Source organism: Marmota flaviventris, chromosome 18, assembly GCF_047511675.1.
Source record: "Marmota flaviventris isolate mMarFla1 chromosome 18, mMarFla1.hap1, whole genome shotgun sequence".
NCBI lineage: Eukaryota > Metazoa > Chordata > Mammalia > Rodentia > Sciuridae > Marmota > Marmota flaviventris.
In genome coordinates, this window is record NC_092515.1 from 14458158 (window position 1) to 14481341 (window position 23184).

Consider the following 23184-nt stretch of genomic DNA (forward strand, 5'->3'; position numbering starts at 1 on the left):
TGGACGGGAAGAGACCTGCTCTGGTGGGAGGAGGGAGCCACCTGCCCCATCGTCAGCTCTGAAGAGCCGTGAGTGACAGGACGCTGTGCCTGGGGCCCAGCTGGGCACGTCCTCCTTTACAGCTGCCAGGGTCATTACTCCCAAACCAGCTCTCTGCTCCCCTGGAGGCCAGAGGTGGGGTGCAGGGACAGTGGACACGCCTGGGCCCAAACTGCAGGGAAGGGGGCCCTGGGTGCCGCATGGCCAATGCAAACGCAGCCCGCAGCCACCCGCGCACTCCGTGGCCACCACCTGCCTCCCCTCAGGCAGAGCTGTGGCCTTCAGGGCTCTCCCACACCCGCTAAGCTGCAGACACACTGGGCATGATGGCCACGCCTGTTATCCCCGCAGCCTGGGAGGCTGAGGCAGGAGGATCCCAAGTTCAAGGCCGGCCTTAAGTAACTCTGTGAGGCCTGAGCAACTTAGGGAGACCCTGTCTCAAAATAAAAAATAAAATGGACTGGGGAGGCGGCTCAGTGGTTAAGCGCCTCAGGGTTCAAGCCCCGTACAAGGTGCGAGTCTCAGGGCTCTGCACTGGCTGTCCCTCCACCTGGACCCTACATCTCCCAGGGAGCCATGGCCTCTTCCCTCCCACCCTTCAGGTCTTTGTTCAAACTGGGTTTCTCAGGTTCGGCTGACCCCAGCCCCTCGAAGTCTAGAACACCAGCTCCCACCTCCCGCCTCTCCCTGTGTTCTTTTTCTCCAGGGACTGACCCCAGTGCAGTAGGAGCACACCTGTCCACTGCGGGGCTCTGCCACGTGCCATGTTCCTAGGGCAGTGACCGTTTTCTCCCATCAGTTTCCAGTCCCGCGACATCTGGGCCCCAGAGCTGCGCAGCACACAGAGGTGCTCAGCAGACGCAGCAGCCCAGTGGGAAGGGTGCGGGCGGGAAGAGGCCACAGGAGCCAACCATGGGACCTGCTGGGGGCGGGCTCTACCACTGCTGTGGCTCTTTGGCAGCAGGGACAGGGGCCCGGGACTTCCTCTAATGTGCAAAAAACAGCCCCTGGTGGCCTGCTGCTGCCCCTGCCTCCAGAGTCTGAGCTCCAGCCCGGAAGCCCGGCCTCCCCTGAGATGCAGGGTGTGGCTGGGCAGCGGGGTTGGAAGGAGGCCAAGAGGCCCCTGGGGGCGTGGGGACTCCTGGCCCAGGGCAGCCAACACAAAGCCCGTGGGGCCTGAGGACAGTGCTGGACTGAGGGTCACCTCTGTGTGAATTAAGACAGGAGCCCCTTCCTCGCGGTGGGCCAGCTGCAGGGCAGGGCTCCTGGCTAGCAGAGCCAGCTAGTATGGGCCCCGCCAGCACACAGTGGCCACAGGGAGGGCCTGGAGTGCCACAGGGGCAGTGTGGGCACAGAAGACCAGTGCTCACCTACAGAGGTGGCCGCCACTGGGCTGTGGCTGTGGCTGGTGTGTAGCAGGAGAAGCCCAAACACAGCTCTGGACGTGAACCCTGCTTTCTAAGCAGGAGCAAAGAGGCCACAGCAGTCAGCACCCCGCAGAGCCACGAGCGCCCCAGCGGCCCCAGACTGAGACCCAGCACTTCGTCCACCGTCAACCCGATGACCTCGGCCTCCTCCCCGCCAGGGCACTGGGGGAGGATGAGTCAGCCACAGGCCTGCCAGGGCGCCAGTCTGCCGAGAAACGGGCGTGCCCATCTCCACCCACTGGGGACAACCTGGCTATAGTGCCCTGGCCTGCAGCCCTTGTGGGTCCCATCACCGTTGGATGAAGAATGGCCTCACCAGGCACTCTGCACCCCAAGGCCAGCCTGGCCACCCCCGGGGCCACCAGGACCATAATTCCTAAACTCCACATGGGGGTGGGGTCAGGGGGCAGAGTACAGGCTGAAGCCACGTCCTGGCCCCAACCCCAGCCTGGTCGCTGTGCTCAAGATGGCAGAAAAGCCCAGGAAACGTGAAAGCCCCCCAGGCCTCCCGGGCACCCGCCCGCCTCCTCCACAGCCCGCAGCTCACCGTTCTGAGCCGCTCACCCTCAGGCCTGGCCTGGGTCCGGGCCTCCTCTGTGCGCCCTACCCCAGCCCAGACCACTTGGTGCTGGTCACTGCCTGGGAGCAGGCCTGTCCCCCCACTGCCAAGGGGCTCTGGGCAGGCTGGCAATTGGGTGACTGGCACTGGGGACAGGATTACAGAGCCTGGAGGCCAGTGGACCAGTAAGGGCTTGGGGTGGGGAAGCAGGGAAGTGGGTGGGGGTGGGGAGGCCAGTACTGGGCCGGGATGTGGGGGTCGGGGAGACGGTGGCAGGCGGCGGTGTACCTTAGGGGCCCCGGGCTGGATGGAGGTGATGCAGGCGGGGTCGATGAGGGGCTTGGGCCGGCGGGCCGACTCCTCGATCAGACTCTGCCACTGGCGGGGCAGCCCCGTGAACTTCTGCTCCTGCTGGTCGAAGCCCGTGTGGACGCGGTGCTCGAAGTTGGATGGCGCAGAGATCTCCACCCGCTTCTTCCTCTTCCCAAACATGGCGCCGGGGCTTCGGGCTCCTCTACCAGGGCACCTGCGGGAGGACATGCTGGTAGTGGCGGGCCAGGGGTCAGTGGGGCTTGCCCACACCTGCCCGATGCTCCCTCTCCTCTGCCCGGGTCCCTTTCGGCCCCTCCTCAGCAGTCTCCTCCAGGCCCCAGGTCCGTCCGGCACTCGGAGGTCAGGCACGGCCCTGTCACTCGCAGCCCCCAGCAGCTCTCCCCGCTCGGGGTCAACGGGAAGAACCCCCCAGCCCTCCGTGGTACTCTCCATTCTCACCTCGGGGCGCCCTCCGTCACCCCTCGGTGTCTTTGGGCGGCTGTCCTCTGCCTGGGCGCCCTGCCCGGCACCCCACGCCCCTCCTCCTCAGCACTGAGCGCTCAGCGAATCCTTCCCCATCCCAAGTAAAACCACCCCGTCCCACCGGCCCTCTACCGTGTCACCTTCAGCGATGGTTTAACTTGTGAAAAGTCTGTGCTGCTTCTCGTGTCCCCTGCTCGATGTTTCCATCACCCCCTCCAACAGACACCAGGGCCCGGGCAGGCCTGGCTGCCCAGTCTCCTCCGGGTCCCACCCGGGCCTAGCGCGTTCTGAGCGCTCAGCCATCGCCCTGACCCTGCTGGCCCGGCCCTGACCCTGGGCTCCAGCTGCTGCCCACCTTCAGCTACGACTCCACCCACAGCCACGGACAGGCAGGGTGCCGGGTACTCTCACTATGACACGAACCTGTCTTTAGGGTCTGGAACTTGTTCTGGGGCCCCCAAGGGGAGGGTGATGGTGGCACCCTACAGGAGCCCTCAAAAGGATGGCAGAGAAGCCAGGTGTCTGGAGCACAAATCTCTCTGCCATTTGCTACCTGGGACCCTGAGTGACTGAACCTCTCCAAGTGCTGGCCAATCCCACAGGGCGCTGTGAGGAATGAATGAGTGAACAACGTGCCCAGCTCACGGCTGGGCACAAGTGACATCAAGTATTGGAAGGCCGTGCAGGTGCCTGTGGGAGGAGGGCTCCAGGCACTGCCACTTGCCGTGGGGCCCCGCCCCAATGCCCTAATACATGGGCCCTGGAGTTACACAGACCTGGTTTGAGGGTGGCTGGGCTAGAAGTGCCCAAGGGCAGGTGATGTGCCTTCTCGGGGCTTCGGATGACTCATCTGTAAAACAGGGAGAAAACGTCCGTCTGTCCATCCATCCGTCCACTCATTCAGGAACTCGACAACGGGCCTCCTCTGTGCCCAGCTCTTTGCTGGCTGGTAGCAGGAACACAGTGGTGACCTGGACAGTCTCTGACCTCATGGGGTTGTCTCTATGGGGCAAAAAAATCTGGCCCCAAAAAAAAGACAACTCAGAGTGGTCTGAGCTGGGATCCAGGGAGCTGGAGCAGCCAGGAAGGGACAGTGCGGGCTGAGGGGGGCTTCTGGACGGAGAGGGCCACAGGAGTGGAGGAGCAGGGCAAGGAGCGACACTCCAGGAGGACTTCCGTCTTGTTCCCAGCTGGCTCCCCGTGCCCGACAGTGCTGGGCGCAGGGTGGCACCGTCTCATGGCCTAGGGAGAGGGTACTTGCAGAGGGTCTGCGGCCACACGCCCCCACCCCAGGCCTGGCTCTCTGGCTCCTGGGCTCCTCTCCTGAGTGCAGCTCCCAGGGGGAGGCGGCCAGCCCTGGCCAGAGAAGGCCGTCCTGGGGAGCCAACCAGGGGAACCGGTCTGGCAGCAGGAGCCCAGTGGGAAGCGGGTGGGGACAGGCAGCCAACCTGTCTCAACTGGTCCATAAAGGCCAGAGGGTGGCCAGAGCCAGGCTTGGCCAGGGTTCCCCCGCTGGCCCTGTTTCTCTGCTGGCCCTGGGTTCCAGGGCCCGGGTGTGTGGTAAGCAGACCTGGGCGGGCAGGGCACCCTCCACTTCCACCCCAGCCCCCTCTCTGACCCCAGGAGGGTCAGCAAGCCCCTGCGCAGTCTCTCCCCAGCCCTGAACACTGTCCATCTGTCCTCCAGCCATGCACCCCTGGTCCGCCTGGTGGCCCTGGCCACTCTCTGCTCCCTGGCTCAACTCTAGGTCTCTAGTCCTGGCTCCCAGGGTTGTCCCTACAACCTTGAAAGTCCCCACCCCCTCCCCGTCTTCCGTGTGCAGCCTGTTCTTCATCTTGAACTTTCCGTGCTGTTTATCAGCTCCTTCTCCCACTGTCGGGCACGAAGGCGGCTCCCATGGCCTCTGCCGGCTAAGGGCACAGGGTTAGCCACGACCCCTCACTAAACCCAGGGGGGGAGGAACAGATACTGAGATAAGAGGAACCCAGGACCAGGAGGGCGGGGCTGTCCGGGGTGGCCTGCCTCCCGCTGCCCCACAGCCCCTGCATACACCCCCAAGCCACCTTGCAGGCTACAGCCTCATGTGCCCTTGCGGGGAAGGGGCAGAGGGGCACACCTCCGGATATTTGCCTGGGCCACCCCTTTCCTCTGGGCACAGCCCTGAGGACAGGACAAACAGAGGAACTGGCCATGTTTATAATGACCATGGGAGCCCCACCCAGCCGGCTCCAGGCGCTGCAGTCCTGGCCAGCGCCTGGCCTCGTGGGCAGGGGTGCTGGGACGGGTCCGCAGCCCGCTGGGAACGTGAGTCGGCAGCTGAGCGCCCACAGCTGGCTCGCTGTTAGTGGCAGGGCGACCTCACTGCCCCCGTGAAGGGGGACCTGGCCCGCCCCGTCTAGGGAGCTCCAGCACTGTCCCGGGCAGCTCTGGGGCCTGCGCCTGGCTCCCCCGTCAGTAGGCAGCGATGACGGCAGTGCTCCCTGGAGCGGTTACGAGGCGCCACACGAGCGAGTCCTAGGACGTTCGCGTCCAGCCTGTTCGTCCCCCTGAACGCTCTGCTGTTCACCAGAACACAGGGAAACAGGCGCTGAGGCCTGCCTGAGTCCGCGGGGCCAGAGCCAGGACAAGCCACGCACAGAGAGCGCTCAGCGCAGGGCACCCGGGCACCCCTACCCGCAGCTGCCACCCGGGCTGAGCAGCCGGGCCTCTCCCAAGGCCTCAGCCCCGCCCCTCATTTAGCCCGAGCGTCTGACCCAGGAGGAAGAAGGGGACAGTACAAGCCCACGCCAGAGACAAGGAAAAAGGCAGCCGGGACAGCCTACTTGCCCAGGGGACAGCGAGGGAGGCAGGACAGACCTCTGGCCCCTCTGACCCTGAACCTGCAGCTGCACCAGCTGTGGGAGTCGGTGGTGGCCGCCAGCGGAGGTCAGCTTGTGTGGCACTGCTCTCGGGCCTAATCCGAGTCTGTCCTCGTGGCCAGCCTAAGACACACCCTGATCCTCAAATGCAGAAACTGAGGCCCGGAGAGCGGAACCCCCGGTCCAGGGCGCCCAGGGAGAGGCAGCCAGGATGTGAACCAGGCAGCGGACAGAGGCTGCGCTCTGCCTGCCTGTCCTGCCGGGGGGCTGCGGCCGGCTGCGGGGTTCGCCTACCATCACCCCCGGCCAGCCCTGGCCACGCCCCCCCTCCCTGCCTGCTCTATGCCCAGACCTCGCTTTCCCTCTGGTCCCTGGTCCCTCCAGGGGTCCCCACCTCCTCCCTGGCTGTCCTGTCCTGAGGGGTGTGGGGAGCAGCACGCAGCAGGGCTCCGGCCCCTCCCTCCCTTTTTTGCTTCTTGCCTCTTCGGCCTCCCGCCCGGTGTGTGCAGCAGCAGGGAGACAGGACCGCCGCCGCAGCTCTCTGGGCCCAGCTCTGCGCCTGGCACCGTGGGGTCACCATGAGGGGACCCGCACCTCAGTGCCCAGGCGGAGCTCACAGGCCACCTGCACCTGGGAACAGTGGCCACTCTGGGTCCCATTTTGTAGATGTGGAGACTGAGGCTCACAGAGGTGAAGTCCTTCTCTAAAGCCATCGAGCAGAGCTGGCTCTGGGCCGTCCAGTTCACTCCGGATGAGCTGCCTCAAGCCCTTTGCTTCCTGGGGCCACTGTCCTTGCAGGGCCTGCCCGTCACCTCACTGCCCTCCTGCCGCCCCTGCCTGCGCTCGCTCTGCTCGCTACACGGTCACCCTGCCCGGCTGCGCAGCGAGTGCCCCTGCAGGGCCACCCTGACTCTCCTTTGCCCACCTGCCCCCATAGGTCTACACTCAGACGTCCCGTCCTGCCTGTCACCCTCTGCCGATCGTCCCCTGCTGCACTGGCCATGTGGGGTGACGGTGAGTCTGTGCGGCGGGACTGTGAGTCTTCTGTGTCCACCTCTCCCCTCGAAGGTCAGCTCTGGAGAACAAGGACTGTCCCACCCTGCTCCCTGCAACGCCGACACCTAGATGCTGTCCCCCCCCCCGCCCCCGCAGGCGCTTGGGGAACAGCAGAGAAGGGCAGGGCACCTGCGCCTGCTGCACCACCCCAGCCACCACAGACAGGACCAGGGCACTGGACAGTCAGGAGGGACCCGGGGACCCAGGGGCAGAGAGCGACCCAGGGACCCCGGGAAGAGACCAGAGGATAAGCACAGGTGCCCCTGAAGTCGTGCTGGATCCTGAACATGAGGCACCTGTGTCCCTGGACCACGGAAAGTGCTCACGTCAACGCAAAGCTCTCGCCTTCCTCAGCCCCCGCGGCTCCTGCCCGGCCCAGCGGCGGCGGCCGTTTCCAGTGGCCCCTCACCTGCTCGTCCTCCCGCCACCTTTTACGAGAGGAAAGTGACACACTGCCCAGGCCCCGTCACTGTGCGGCCCGGGGAAGAACAAGCTCCCCGTGTGACGAAGCCACCTGGCGTGTGTGTGCCCGTGGGCACACGTGTGGCCAGGAACCCTCCTGCCCGCCCTCCACCCTGCCCTCCAGGCTGACCCAAGTGGAACTGGGCCCATGGCAAGCCCAGGGGACACAGCCAGGGTCACAGACACCCTTTCCTAGTCACCAACGTGAAACCCTGGGAGGGAGAGCCAGGGAGGAAGTACTTGCTGGCCCCCGCCCGCATGGAGGCCTCCGCCTAGCCTGTCCCCCGGCCATCATGTCCACCACTGTTTCTGGAAGGTAGGACGGCTCCCGCCAGGGCTGACCAGCGGGGGGTGGGGGGTCTGGCTTCCCTCTGCAGCCCCCCGTGGCTCCTTACCACTCCACCCCAGCCACGCCACTCCCTCTGCCACATCTCCCCCACCCTCCCTCCCCGCCACATCTGCCCCAGCTCCCCTTCCCCCAGGGTCCCCACCTTCTCTATGCATAAGCGACCCCGACACCCCCACCCGTCGACTTGACGGCCCGTCATGACTTCTGAGGTGGACTCTCCCAGACCAGGCGGGTGCCCTCAGCTACAGACAGGACGGCCAGAAACGTGCCTGTCCCTGCGGGGCTCACCTTCTGGAAGGAGGCAAGTCAGAAGGTCCGGAAGTACCCGGAGGAAACTCAGCGGGTTCAGGAGGTGTGGGGTTGGGGGGGGGGGGCGAGAGGGACTGAGGCGGGAGAGGAGGCCTGGGGCTGCAGGCAGGGAGGGCAGCAGAGGCACCGCAGGGGACAATGGGCAGAGCCCAGGGAGGAGGGCTCCACCCCTTCCCCAGGGAGACACCACAGCAGGGGAAATCGGGGCTCGCTCCACTCCAGAGGAAGGACCCAGAGGTTCATGGGACATGAGCAGAGACAACTCCCCACATGACCAGGGCTGAGATGGGAACACTGCCTGGGGACAGGGAGCTGGCCGTCAACAAAGGGACCAAGCCCCCTGCTCCCCTCCTCCTGGGGCTCCGTCTTCGCACCTGGCCACCAGGACCTCCCCCCTTGGTCACGCCAAAGCCTGTGGCGTACCCACTGTCCCTTCTGCCCAGAGCTGCGACTCCCCTTGCTGGCCATCAGGAGCCAGCCCGACCCTCGACAAAGCTGGGGTCTGCTTTCTATTTCCCCAGGGCACTTGCCACAGGGTGTCACATGTGGGCCCTTCCCCAGACCCCCCAGGAGAGCATGGCTCCTGGCAACCTGAGCAACACCTGGCACCAGCAGCTCTCAGTAAAGACCTGGGGACAAAGACTGACGCTACTGCCAACAGGAGTCCTGAACCCGAGGAGGAGCAGGCAGAGGAGGGACAGGGCAGACAGGAGTCCCCAAGGCCGCTCTTCCACTCCGCCTCAGAGTCGGACGTTGATGCCTCGGAATTCAGCAAAGAGCCCGGTGTGTGTGCCCAACACTGCCATCCGTGCCCACTGTGACCAACTCCAGGCTGTCCCCCTGCAGGGAGCCTCACTAACCTCACCCAAGCCTCGTGGCCAGGGCTCTAGGTAAGAGGGCAGGAGGCGGACCACAGAGAGGCCTCAAGAACCCATCAGCGGCCACACGGGGACAGGTCACAGCAACACAGCCCAGAGGTGCCCTCACCTTGGGAAGCTGGTCATCGGGAGAGCCGAGAAGGCACTACCCTCCCCTCAGTGCCTTCATACACTGTACACTTGGCCTGGGCCCCCAGTTGCCCCCTCCTTGACCCTCCAACTGCCCCATACCTTGCCATCTCCGAGTGGCCTTCCGTCCCAGCCAGCACTGTCCGTGTCAAGTGGTCTTTTGATGGATACCTGCTTCCGCCAATGGACGGTAGCTCCATGAGGACAGGACCTACTATCTGGCCACTGCCCAGCACAGGGATGGCCCAGGGGATTGCGAGTGGCTAAGAGCAAACCACCCAAACTCAGGTACCAACTCTACCATCCCAAGCTGTGTGTCCCTGGGACAAATCATTCAACCTCTCTGGGCCTCAGTGCTCTCATCTGCAGATTCGGAGTAATGACAGTCCCTACCTCATGGGGATGTTTGGACAGAAATGGAGATGACACAAGTACAGCACGTAGAACAACGCTTGGGCCACGTGGGTCCCCACTCCAGGCTAGCTCTGCCACCACTGCTGCTCCCGCACAAACGAATGAATGAGTGGACACATCAAAGAGCACAGGCCCGGCCAGGCCCGGCTGCCCGCAGGCACATGCTCGCCTCAGTTCTCCAGGGTGAAGAAGGACAACGACAGGCCGCCCTCCAAGAGCAGGTTATTCTCTTCCAAAAGCAGGGCTTCAGCCACCTTAGTCACTTGGTGTCCCCATCCCTGCCCAGCACAGGAGGGCACAGGGCACAGCGTGGCTGAATAGAAACGGTGCTTCCTTTACCTGCCAGCCCCCGCTCCTAAACAGGCCACGACAATGGGGCACAGACAGAACGGACACTGTGCCCCTCATCCCCAGAGGCGCCCAGGGCGGGGATGGATGCCACAGCAAACCTGAGAGCGTGGTGAGCCAGGGGACAGGGAGTCAGACTAGGACTCACTCGTCCCTCCCCTGAGGCCGGGCAGGAAGGAGGGAGACGAGGCCCGATAGGGCCCTCCCTGGCCCGGGAACCCAAGCACTCACTGTCCTCTACCCCACAGGACACAGGTGTCTGTCCACACACTCACCTTGTCACCTGCTTGCTTCACCAGGGTCTGGACCCTGTTCTGGCCCGGGCACCCAACAGGAAGGGGACGGATCTGCTGCCTATGAAGCGGACCCCCAGCAGAGGCCTGTCACTCAGCCCCTAAGGGGCTGCTCTCTGCTGACCCCACAGGGCCTCCAGGCCGCGTGTCCAGGGGCGGGTGTGAGTGCAGGAGGGAGAGAGGCAGGCCACCGGGCTGGGACCCAGCCTGGAGCCTCAGGGTCGGCTTCCAGAGCAGGTGCCGGAGGCCAGGCCCTGCCCTCAGGAGGCTTTCAGCCCTGGGAGGGACTGATAGGTCACCGCACCAGGGGCCGTGCCCTGGGCCAGCAGGGAAGGTGGGGCCTGAGGGAGAGGGGCTGGATCCCCTCAGGGTGCTGGAGAGGCGGCTCTGGGCAGGCTGGCCTCCCCCTCAAGCCTGGTTAAGGTGCTCGCCATCTGTACCTGGGCGACACTCGGCTTCCTCCCTTTCCAAAATGGGCCTGCTGCAGCATCTGTCCCGTCCAGGGCAGCGGCTGGGTGACCACGCTCAGCTTAGGACCTGACCCGACCCGGAGTGCTGCTCCCGAGGCGGCCTCTTGCACTCCCCAGCGCTCGCTTCCCCTGAGACTGAGACAGAGATGGGCCAGCAGCAGGCGTCCAGGTCCCAGCCCCGTCCTCTCTCTCGTTCACAGCCCCCTCCCGGCTGCCCCCTCACCTCCCCTGGCTGTGTCCCCTCACCTCCCCTGGCTGTGCCCCTTCACCCCCCTGGCTGTGCCCCCTCACCTCCCCTGGCTGTGCCCCTTCACCTCCCCTGGCTGTGTCCCCTCACCTCCCCTGGCTGTGTCCCCTCACCTCCCCTGGCTGGCTCCTACAACACTGGCTGGAATCCAGGGTGGGGCTCCTTCCAGACACCCTTGCACATCAGAGAGGCCACCCAGCCCTTGCCCAAGGGCCCTTCACCCTGCACCTAACTACCACCCTGATGCACCCTGACCTGAGCCTGCCTCCAACCTACTGGCCTCCCAGGGGCCCCAGGCACTCCGCCTTGCCCGGCTGTGGCTTCCCAGCCCTGGGGGCCAGCCTGGCGTCAGGGTCAAAGAGGAGGTCAGTGGAGGAGGTCAGTGGAGGCTGAGCCTGCCGAAGTGAGTTGGTACCTGAGTTTGGGTGGTTTGCTCTTAGCCACTCGCAATCCCCTGGGCCATCCCTGTGCTGGGCAGTGGCCAGATAGTAGGTCCTGTCCTCGTGGAGCTACCGTCCATTTTGGCGGGAGCAGGTACCCACCAGCCGCCCCACTGCCCGCTGCCGTGGGCTTCCAGCTCTGGTCTCCCAGCTCGCCCTCCCTCCTCCTCCGCCTCCCTCCCGTGGGTGGGAGCCACATCCAGGCTCAGCGGCTGCCAGTACAGGGCTGTCACCAGGGCCATCACCAGTACTGCCACCAGCACCGCCAGGGCAGCCAGGTGCAGGGCCAGCCACTTTGCTCCGCTGGTTCTGCGCGTGCACTCGCCTCGTCCCCCTTGCTGGAACCTCCACTGGCCGCCCCTTTGAGGGTGTGGCCCAGGCTCAGGGAGTAGGAGGGGAGGGAGCTGGCCGGGCCATCTCACTGCCCACACCTTTCTTGGGCCAGGGCGGGTCATGGTCCTTTCTGTGTGGTGCTGGTGCCGTCAGCGGGGACTTGACCCGAGTCTCAGCAGGCTCCTGGCCTCGGTGCTCTGCACGTTACTGGGTCTGGTCTCCTGGGCGGGAGGGTTCCTGCCGTGACCGAGGCACTTTGGGAACGCACCCGAGTCCCTTGGAGGGGCACAGTACCTGCTGCCTCTTGTCTCGGGAACCCTCGGCCATCGTGGGAGGTCCGTGGACTGCGTGCCTGTGGGCGCATCCCGTGTTCTGGGGGTGGCTGCCCTCCATAGTGTGTGTCCCTGGGCTCCCCGGGTCCCTGCAGCGTGTCCCTTGTGGGAGTTCCTGCTTCTCTGGGGTGCGTGGCTCCCTGCGTGTCTGTGGAGGGCGCAGGCCCCGCTCCGGGCCACCTCGCCCGCCCCCCTGTTGGTTGAGAGTTGATGGGGTCCACGGTGTCGGAGCTCCTCCCTCCGTTTTCCCGCTGATGCCTCTGAACTCTGTTGGTGCCCCATGTTCCAGGCAGGACTTCAGGCTCAGGGCACATGTCCCTGCCCCGTGCTTCACAGTGAGCAAGGCACTGAGCCCTAGCCACCAGCTCCAGGGCCCCTGCTCCTGTGCTGGCTGCTGCCAGGGGCTCAGGGTGCGTTGCCAGGTCTCCCTGTGACCAGCGTCCGTGGTTCTGTGTGTCTGCCGTCCATTCTGCGTGTCTGCGAGGTGGTCTGGGGGCTCCGTTGTGTGTAGTGCCCCAGCACCGAGGCTGCACACGCGTGTGTGTGTCTGTAGCAGGACGTCCACTTGCCGGTGTTGGTAACTGGGCATCGGGCTCCACGGTAAGAGCACAAGTGTGTGCAGGGGGCGTCGGTGGCTGCTGGCCCATCTCCGTCTCAGTCTCAGGGGAAGCGAGCGCTGGGGAGTGCAAGAGGCCGCCTCAGGAGCAGCGCTCCGGGTCGGGTCAGGTCCTAAGCTGAGCGTGGTCACCCAGCCGCTGCCCTGGACGGGACAGATGCTGCAGCAGGCCCATTTTGGAAAGGGAGGAAGCCGAGTGTCGCCCAGGTACAGATGGCGAGCACCTTAACCAGGCTTGAGGGGGAGGCCAGCCTGCCCAGAGCCGCCTCTCCAGCACCCTGAGGGGATCCAGCCCCTCTCCCTCAGGCCCCACCTTCCCTGCTGGCCCAGGGCACGGCCCCTGGTGCGGTGACCTATCAGTCCCTCCCAGGGCTGAAAGCCTCCTGAGGGCATGGCCTGGCCTCCGGCACCTGCTCTGGAAGCCGACCCTGAGGCTCCAGGCTGGGTCCCAGCCCGGTGGCCTGCCTGCCTCTCTCCCTCCTGCACTCACACCCGCCCCTGGACACGCGGCCTGGAGGCCCTGTGGGGTCAGCAGAGAGCAGCCCCTTAGGGGCTGAGTGACAGGCCTCTGCTGGGGGTCCGCTTCATAGGCAGCAGATCCGTCCCCTTCCTGTTGGGTGCCCGGGCCAGAACAGGGTCCAGACCCTGGTGAAGCAAGCAGGTGACAAGGTGAGTGTGTGGACAGACACCTGTGTCCTGTCCACCCGTTCTGCCCCCCTCCCAACAGCAGCCAGGTCTCTGAGGACAACGTCCCCTCCATGCACAGGGCAGGCGCTGCGAGGACGGACGGCACCCTGCCAGGGGCCCACAGCCGCAGCCCAGCCCTGTCCACCCGCTGTCCTCCCAGCCAAGGGCTCTAAGCAGGGGCTGGACCAGGCCTGGGCCAGAGCAGGCCAGGTATGAGGGGTCCCAGAAGACCCAAACCGCAGGCCCCACCTCCTGTGGGGGTGGGGCACCTAGCAGCAGTCACCAGAAAGCAGCCACCTCCCCAAACCAGACCAGCTGGTTCAGGCTCTGGCCGGAGGGGGTGGGCTGGGCAGCCCTGGCTGCAGCAGGAAACAAGGTCCCTATGTGGGGTCCTCAGCGTCAGTCACCTGCCCTTTCCTTTCCGTCTCTACGGCGCCTGGTGCCAAAGCCCAAGGCTCCGAGGACACTGTGCGCTCTGTCTTGGAGGCGGCCCTGCCAGGGATCCTGCGCTGGGGGCGGCACTGCACACACGCCTCCCGCCTCTGAAGACCCCGCAGCACGCGAGGGCCCACTCTGCACGTCACTTTCCTCCCTGCAGGGCTGGCGGCTTCCCGGGGCTGTGAGGCGCACGGAACCCGGCAGGCGCCCGCTGGCACACGCCCCCAGGACGCAGCCCAGAGAAGCACAGAGTGAGTCAGCCAGGGCTGGAAACAGCAGGGGCCGCCCAGAGGAAGGCCAGCTGGTGACCGCTGGCTCCCTGGGATGCGACCCAGTGGGTGACGAGTGGCCTCAGCACGTGTGGGTAAACAGCCAGAGGAGGCTGAACACAAGACGCAAACACAGCGCCTCCAGGTTCTGTTGAGAGTTCAAGACCAGGCGAGGGGAGGCGCTGCTTAGGAGGCCCAGACGCAGCCAAGACCAGGGAGGAAGGGGGCTGGCCGCGGGGGGGGGGGGGGGGGGGCCCTCACAGGGCGCGGGGAGCTGCCCCTGGAGCAGTGCAGATTGTGAAATCATGATTTTAAAGAAAAAGCAGCATGCGCGTCCCGGTCTGTCTGTGCGTCCCGGTCTGTCTGCACCGCATGTCTCCTGTGCCTGTCCTGGCCAAGTGTCCCCTCGTGGAAGGGCTGGGCCAGCCCCTGGTGCCACTTGGTGGCTCTACCGTCTGCTCCTCGACCGCGGCAGGCTGTGCAGGCGCGCCCTGCCTGTGGCCACCGCCTAGAGGGGAATGGCTGGCCCCCTGTGCCAGGGGGCTGTCCCCTCACAGCTCGAGCCCCAGGGCACGGGGTGCTGCCAGCCCCTCCGATCTCCGCAGCCGGCCTCCTACTGAGGGCAGCAGCCTTCACTCTCACGGAGCCATCTGAAGGCCTCTCCCCCAGGGCCTCCCTCGGCAAAGCCCCCGCTGTCTCTCTGCTGGTCAGGGAGACCTCTGTAGCCTAGTCCGACTGTCCTTCTCTGCTGCAAACGCACTCAGGCCTCGGAGCTAAAGCCGTCTCCTCGCGGGGTCCCGGGTCGTGCCCACCTCCTCTCTCATTTCCTCCCCGTCACCTGCTCCAGCCGCTCCACCTCCTGCCCAGGTCCTCAGCAGAGACCAACCTGCGCACGTCCGCCACACGTCGCCCGGGCGGTGGACCCAGCACGGTCCAGGCCTACGGAGTGAGGGTCAAGCTCCACACAGACAGAATGAGACCAAGGGGCCTGAGTGGAGTGGACGAGGGGTGAGGCGACAGCGCTGGCCCAGCAACCGAGGATGGGAGCCAGGACAGCAGCAGGTGCAGAGGGACGCCCCGAGTTCCGCCCACCGAGAAACAGCGACACTCGTGACGGGTGGGACACCGGGGCTGAGGACAAAGAGGTGGCAAGGATGACTGAGACTGGGCAAGCCACAGTGCCACCCTGCACCAAGGGCCTCCAGGCCAGACCCAAGGGGAGCGCGACCCAGGGCGGGGCTGAGGAGAGGAGGAGACGTTATCACTCCACCCAGCGTTAAGGCCACCACAGAGCCACAGCAAGGGACACACACACAGAGCAGGGAACAGCACAGAGAGCCCGGAAACACACCTGCAGCAAGAGGCTGAACCGGGTTCTTAAAAATTAAGCTATTTTAATTGTGGTGAACATAGTTATTATGGAGGCTTTATCTACTAACCCACTCGTACTTCACTTTGGGTGGCTTTAAATACATTCACAGTGTTGTGCACCACCACATCCACACCCGCACCTTTGAATCACTCCTAACAAAAACTCCATCCCACCAAAAATAACTTGCCCCACCTTCCTGCCCATTTGGCCCTGGTGAAGCTCTCTTCTACTTTCTGCCTGCCCGTTCTCAGTCCCCCACACATGTGGAATCAAAGACTCTTTCTCTCCATAACTGGCTTATATCATTAAGCATGTTTTCAAGGCCTATCCACATAATTGCACTGTTCCTTTTCATTGCTGAATAATATTCCACTGTGTGCACCACATTTCATTTCTCCATTTGTGTACGGATGCACACTGAACCAGTTGCTCATACCTTTTGGCTGCAGTAAGTAATGCTGCCATGAACCTGGGTGTACGAGTATCTGTTCACATGCCTGCTTTCACTTCTTTTGGATGTGTACCTGGGAGTGGAACTGCTGGGTGACGTGGTACTTCCATGTTTATCCTGAGAAACTGCCCAGCTGATCCCCAAAGAGGCTGTATCATTTCACATGCCCACAGCAAAGTGTGGGGCTCTGCTCTCTCCACATCCTCTCAGCGCTGGTTATTTTTGTTTAGTGATGGCAGCCACTCTGGCAGGTGTGGAGGGTTATCTCACTATAGTTAACTTAAAAGCAAAATGCACACCTATAAAAATTTTGGAAAAAAAAAAAACAAAACTAGGGCACTATCTTCAGGATCTAGCACAAGGCGCAGGGCTCTTAGGCTGACACCAAAAGCACGATCCGTAAAAGGAAAAATTAATGAAGTGACCTCATCAAAATTAAAAACCTTGCTCTACAAAAGTCCACGTGAAGAGGATAAAGGACAGGCCGAGACGGGAGGAAGGTCTGCAGGTCACACTGACCGAGGCCTGCTGTCCCGGGCAGCAGAGCGTCCTCAGGCCTCAAGAGCCAAAACCGCACAATCCAGGCGCAGGGGAGAGAGCTCAGGGGCCGGAGTGTGCAAGGCCTCGCGTGGACAAGGCCGGGGCTCACAGCCCCGCACCACAACAACAACAAAAAAAAAAGAAAGAAAAATAAGAGGCCTGAGAGATCCCACCAAGGAGGACAGCCAGATGGCAGAGACGCCAGGACAGGATGTCCAATGTCATCAGCCGTCAGAGGTGCACACTGAAGCCACGGCGAGCTGTCACTTCACTTATTAGAAGAGTCAGAATAAAAAAGCCGTGACAACACCAAGTGCTGGCGAGGCCACAGGAACCGGAACCGCTCACCCACTCCCGGTGGGAACCCCCGCGGTGCCGCCCTCGGGGAAACTGCCTCAAAACACGCGACCGCCACCCCCTCCTGCAATCCCCCGCTGGGTGTTCACCCCAGAGGTACGAAACCCGTGCCCCACGAAAACCTGCAGGGGGATGCCACAGCCGCTCTCAGTGCGATGGCGAAGGCAGGGACAAGCACCCGCACCTCCCTGACTGAGGGCTCAACGCACGGCCACGCGTCGGCGCAGCACCTGGCAGCGACCACACGCAAGGGACTCCCAGTGCGCGCTGTCCGCATGACACTCTGGGGGCAGGAGCGTGCAGAAGCCCATTCCAAAGGCTGCCCGGGGTGGGATTCCACTCACACGACAGGATCACACCCGGGAACAGGTGGGCGAGTGGCCGGGGTGGGCTTAGAGGACGTCAGGAGGGCTACTACGATGGCGGCTCCGCACCTGACCGTTGTCCACGTCCACGCTGAGTGTGGGCTTGTCCCCAGTTTTGCAAGATGGCCTCACTGAGGGGAAGAGGGGAGAGGGCACCAGATCCCCCTTCACACTGCTTAAAACTACATGTGAATCTACGGTGGTCTCAAAAAGTTTACTTAAAAATACTAATAATTTATTTAAAATGCCAGGCCCTTCCCACCCTTTTGCCTTGAACTCTCCTCAAAGCAGACCTCCACACACTACCTCCTGCTCCTCAGCCCAGATGTCCCCTCCTCCAGGAACCCTTCCCAGGTTTCCCAGCCTGAAGCCTGGCCTCCCACAGCCACGGGGTCCCTCCCCCTGCCCCTGCTGTCACCGGACCTGGTATGTATCTACAAGTCCCACGGGGGCAGGTCCTCAGCCTGACAGGTCACCGCCAGCCTGTCACGGGGGTGGCTGACGGGCTGGACTCCCAGGAGGCACACAGTGAATCCGCTAAATGAGTGAACAAGTGACGGTGACAACCCTCCTCCACGACACAAAGCCATCTCCGCGCCCGCTCTTGAGTGCTTTCCGTGGATGAGATGTCCCTTACACAGCAGTCTCCACATGGGAAAGAGGCCAGCAGAGGCAGGGTGGGGGGTGCCACATGTCCAAAGTCACTAACTGAAGGTGGCAGGGCTGTGCGGCAAACCCAGGCAGCCAGGTGCGGAGCATGAGTAATCTCTGCCCCATCAGGTCCCCACGAGGGGCCATAGGCAGCTGGCTAACGGGGGATGGGGTGGAGGGAGGGGCAAAGGCCCTCCTGCAGGAAGGTCCCTGTGCGTGACACAGACCTGCCAGGGGGACCAGAGCACCCTTAACACTGCACAGGTGCTCAGGGCCTGCAAGCGAGTCCCTTTTGGTGACCTGGGCACCAGCGTGCTCACTGGGAACAGGAAGCCCAGCTTCCACTGCTGCTTCCAAAGGCTGGGGAAGCGGCTGGTGCCAGGTGAGCGGAGGCAGCCGGGGTGGCAGGATCACAGAGGGCACCAAGGCTGCCTCAGAGAAGGGACCTCCGACCCGCCAAGGAGAGGCTCGGACAGCACAGGGCTTCCCTCGTGTGCCCAGCGGAACCCTGAGAGCAAAACGCCGCGGACGCCTGCCGCACGCACCTCCCCGCAGACCTACAGCGCCAGGCCTGTGGCTCAGGCAGGCAGGGCGCAGGGCGCTGGGCACACGGGCAGCCGCTGCGGGCTCAGCCATGCCAACAGGCTCGTCTAAGCTGGGTGGCGGGCCAGAGGGACGTCAGCAAGGTGACTCTCTGCTCTCCTGGGGACATCCAAAGTCCTTCACAACAGACAACAAGAAGAAAGAAGGAAAAGGACCTAGTGGAGCGACAGGCGGGTCCCGGGGCCACGGTGCCCACGCCCTCCATCTGGGGCAGCCACAGGGCATCACTAGTCACGAAACCGCACGTGGAGCTCCCACGCGCGGGCCAGACTCCCACCACGCAGGGGCACGAGGCAGCATGGCCGGACCCGGGGCGTGCCCTCTGTGTCTTTGTGGCCTACGGACAGTCTCGGTCCCCCCACCCCGGCCCAGCCTGCAAGTGCTACCACAGGCACAGCAGTGCCCTTGACCCTTGCAGTTCTTGGTCCGCTTCCAGCAAGGAAGGCGGGTCTGGAAGCCGACAGCCCTCGATCCTGAACACCCAGGCCTTTCCACACCTGCCACTCTGCCGTCCTTCTGGAATCACAGTCCCAGCCCAGGATGCCTTTCTAGCCACCAAACAGCCCAAGGCGTCCCAGTCCCGGTCAGCCCTGGGCACCACAGCCGGTCACGGAAGCTGGAAGCAGTTATTATTACTTAAGATCAGGTGAAGCATCCCATGGCAGGGACAGCCCCTGACCGGCTCCTCTGTGCCCTGTGCTGGCGACAGGGGACAGCAATGAGGCCCCCACAAAGCATTACGCACAGAACCAGGGCAGCGGCAGCGCCAAGCAAGACGGGCAGAGAACAGTGAGGTTCAGACGGAAGGCGCCGACCCAGGTCGCACAGGACAGAGCAGAGCAGGTCTGACCTGACCACCCCATTCATCTGCAGTCAGGGCTCTGCATCATGCGCTCGTGGGGACAGCCACTCCTCTAGGCACTGGGGTCACCCACAGCAGTGAATAAGACAGAGTCCCCGCCCTCCCGGGCTGATGTTCTAGTAAATAAGTGGGAAAAGGGAGAGAGTGACAAAGTGCTGTACAAGAGGACAAGTCTGGGAAGGCTCCTGACGTGGTGGCACATCAGCAAAGATCAGAAAGAATGAGGGAGCCCTGGGGGGTCGGGAGAGGACACTGGGGGGGCTGGGCGGGCCAGGAGCCAGAGCCTGAGGGCGGTGGGCAGCTGAGGCCCAAGGTCCTGCCCAAGAGGAACAGCAGCTCTGGAGCACTGGTCCTCCAAAGGACATGGTCACCACCCTGTTGACGAGGAAGAAGAGGCGGAGAGGCTGGGAAAGCTGCCCGGGGTGGCCCGGCAGGCAGGGGCAGAGCAGGGCCTGCGCCTTTAGCAGAATAGGACCCCAAAGCCGCGCACCACGAGTCAATTACGGGGACCCAGGGGTCAACCTGAAGCTGGAGCCGTCACACACCGGCCCTGGGGAGTTGCCGGCCTCCGTCCTTTGGGTCCCCCACCTTGCACCTGCTGTGTCCGGCACCGCCTCATGAGGAGAGCTTTAAAAGGTCCGCTTTAATCCACTCGTTTTTTTCCACTTGGCAATCTTAATTTTCAAAGTTAACTGGGAAGCCACGCGGACATTAAGTGCCCCCCAGGTTCACACATTGCCACCCCTGGAAGGTGCTCCCCTCAGGCCAAGCCTCTGGACCTGCTCCCAGCTATAGGTAGCCCAGGAGATGCCCCTGGGGACGAGGCCGGGCTGGATGCAGACTGGGGAAAACCACAGGACACGCAGGGTGGAAGGCGGCTTCGGAGCCTTTCAACCAAGGCCAAGGGCAGACTCTGGACCGACACACAACAGAAGGAAAAGGACTTGAAAACAACTGGGAAACGTGAGGACGTGAAGGAATTCGTGCTTATGAATAAGTCTGGGGGGCTGGGGCTCCGCGGCAGAGCGCGCTCGCCTAGCACGTGCGAGGCCCTGGGCTCGATCCTCAGCACCACACAAAATAAATAAAATGAAGGTGTGTGTCCAACTAAAAAATTTTTTTTTAAATTATAACTAAGTCTGAAACGTTCCTGGGTAAAGTGCACGATCTTTGGAAACTGTTTTGAAATATCGGGAGGTAGGGGTTGTGGGTACAGCCGGGAAAGTCTGGTCACGACTGGTACCTGCTAAAGCTGGTACCAGGGACCTGGAGAGGGCAGGAGGCCATTCTCCTGACTGTGTGAGCATTTCCACGGCACAGAGTCACACATTTTTTTAAAAGGAGATGTGACCTAATCGCAGAGTGGCAAGTCCTGGATCGCTCACCCTGAGATCTTGCACCCTTGCCTCTCTAATGACTGCAACAGGAGTAACGGTCACAGGGACCACTGTGACACGGGGCAGCAGCTCTGCGTGGCGCCTGTGCACAGCCAACTCGAGCAATCCTCTAGCAGGAACTCTGAGGCTCAGGGGCTCCCTGAGGCACAGAGGAGGCTGTGTTGGAGCTGCACCGGGGGAGAGGCGGCCGGCGGCCCCCAACAGGCAGGGACACACAGGAGCACTGGCCATCACTCGCGGTCTCCATGAAATAACTAAGGTTCTCTGCGATGCCACGTGGGCTCTGCAGCACCCGCCTGTGCTGGTGGCCAGCCAGGGGCCGGCAGGCAGTCCTCCCGAGGGCTGCAAATGAAAACTGGCAGTGGATGGCCAGATTCTGGGTTCGGAGGGGTCTGGTGTCCTTCCTGCCAGGCTGCAACTCAGCCCCAGCACCAGCCCCACTGTGGGTCAGACCCCAAGTGCAGGGGGGCCGCCCAGCGCCTCAGCACCCTTGCCACCAGACACTCGGCGGGCCTCTGGCCTCAGCAGGATCCCACTGCAAAACACAGAGCCGGGCCCTTCTGCCAGGGGGGAGGAAGCAGAGCCGCAGGGGCTGGGGAGGGACAAGAGGCTGAGAAGCAGGGACTGGGCACAGCTGCCCGGATGGCTGGACAGCCCCGGACGGGAACCCAGGGCGGCCAAGGCAGACGAGGCAGCCTAGAAGCCCACCTGGGCCTTGGCAGGCCACCCCTGCCAGAGCATAGGGACACCAGCCCTACTTCCCACTGTGTCATCACTTAGTCACTGGGTCTGCTGTCACTCCTGTAACTCAGGCGCCCATAGCCAGAGCCTGGGACGCAGCACTCACTGCTCCCCAGGGGGCGAGGGTGTAAAGTGAGGCCTGGGGCGGCCAGGGGAGGGGGCAGCGCAGCGCAGGGCAGTGTCCAGGGGTTGGCCCACCCTCCCCCACCAGGGCCACCAGAGTCTGGGGCCTGCTGAGGAATGCAAGGAATGAAGCCAGCCTGGCACGGCCATCCCCAGGTCCCACCCCATCCCGGGCCCAGCCACTGCCTTCCCAGGGAGCCCCAGCACCACAGTCCGGGCCTGCTCCTCACTCCCAGCCCTCGCCTCAGCTCCACCCCAGGGCCCTGGCTCCTCTGGGCTCCCAGCCCCAGCGCCCCGCCTGGCCGCCCCTCCAGTGCACTCAGCAGTGTGGGCAGGATGAGGAGGGACAGAACAACTGTAATCAGAGCTGGCCCCCAGCTGGGCAGGGCCTCCAGAGGTGCCGAAAGTAAGTGAAGTGAGGCCATGAGGGGCCTGGCCAGGGGCCGCGGCTCCTCTAGCAGAGGGGGAGGGGCTGCTCCCCCCAGCACCTGCTGTCCTGCACCCCGGACCCTCAGGGACAGCCACCCTGCTTACCTCCTGGAGGGTGCTGGGTGGGCCCAGCTGTTGCCCCCCCATGGGTAAGGCTGGGCCCCACCTCCTTCCCGCCACGTGGCGGGGAGACCCCAGCACAGCTGCTCCCCGCATCCTGCTCCCTGATAATTAAACTGTAAGCTGATTAGTCAAGGAAACCCTTTCATTAGCCTTGAAATCATTCAGGAAAATTACAGCCTCCCCTCTGGGGGCCCTGCCACCCTCTTCCAGGGCTCAGAGGTGGTGTCGGGAAGAGGGAGGGAATGAGGGGTGGCCCCGCCACGCCAGAGATCCTCCCCCGCAAGGCCAAGCCTGTGGCCAGACCTGCCTGGTGCCAGGGAGGGCAGAGACCTCCTGCCACGGTGACAGACCAGGAAGTGGGCAAGGCCCCTGTGGGCAAGGGTGACACTCTGCGAGAGACGCTGGGAGATGACCAAGGCACACCAAGTTCATGGACCAGTACGCATGGGGGGTGGGGGGCGTGCACTGACAAGCTGCTGCGCTAATAGTTAAATGAAAACATGAAGCCAGGACCGGCCAGGACGCTCCGGAGGAGAGCGAGTGGGAGGGTGGGTCCTCTCACGGCAGCCAAGATTTGGGGACAGGAGGACAGCGAGGACAGCGCGGTGCGCGATGGCCTGCACCAGGGGAGAGCCCCCCGACGGCTGGGCACAGGAGCGAGAGCCGCCACCAGGGCGGGGTGGGCAGCCTGTTTTGAATGCCTGGTGCTGGGACGTGGGTCCCGGCCGCCCTCACACCTACACACAGCAGCGCCACGGCCACGTGTGAGGAGCAGGAATGTAGAGCCGTAGGGAGATGGCGGCAGAGTGACCCCACAGGGAGCCCGGTTATTCATGGCAGGACTCGACCTCAGAGGGAGACAAGCCCCCAACTGGGGAAGCCGCAAAACACCCAAGCGAGGCGCTCCCGGACCCGGGGTTCAACTTGAAGAAATAAGAAATCAAGAAGAAAGGACGGCCAGCCGGTGGGACGCGGGCAGTGGCCTGGTCAGGCTTCGGCCAAGGCCAGAGCTTGGGAGTGGCTCCACCCGCGGTCCCCAGGCCAGGAGCCGCTGCGGATCCGCTCGGCTCAGTGCCAGCCCGCAACGCGCCAAGGACTGGCCACCACGGCAGCCACCAGCCTCAGTCTGTGAAATGGGTCAGGTGGGTGTGGCCACCTCGGGGTTCCAGGAAGGACGGGCTGCGCAAACCTCGCTGGCTCGTCCTGCCCTCTAATCAGTCTAACGAGGATCCTGTGTCCAGAAAAAGGACTCCCCAGCTCAAGGTCATGTCAGGCCTTCTTTGCCTCCGAGCAGGGCTGCCCCGGGCGGCTGTGAGGCAAGGAGACAGGCTCCAGGGGTGGCAGCCGGGTCTGTTTATCTACCACTGTGTCCTCTTGGAGGTCACAGCAGGCCAGCACGTGTTTAAAACTAGACAATCACAT

At 63.7% G+C, this 23184-nt stretch overlaps 1 protein-coding gene across 3 annotated transcripts in view; it reads right to left on the minus strand.

The window, feature by feature from the left end:
* Window positions 1–23184, minus strand: part of Pak4 (p21 (RAC1) activated kinase 4) — a 39038-nt gene that overhangs the window by 7070 nt on the left and 8784 nt on the right. For 2 of the 3 annotated variants that reach the window (XM_027941455.2, XM_071604293.1), the window contains 2 exons: window positions 3597–3670; window positions 2314–2551 (listed from right to left, as the gene is read on the minus strand). In XM_027941455.2, coding sequence (XP_027797256.2) covers window positions 2314–2517 — 204 coding nt within the window. In that variant the 5' untranslated portion in view covers window positions 2518–2551; window positions 3597–3670. Of the gene's footprint in view, window positions 1–2313; window positions 2552–3596; window positions 3671–7833; window positions 7924–23184 lie in introns of those variants that run through there. The other variant, XM_027941456.2, reaches the window with a different exon arrangement.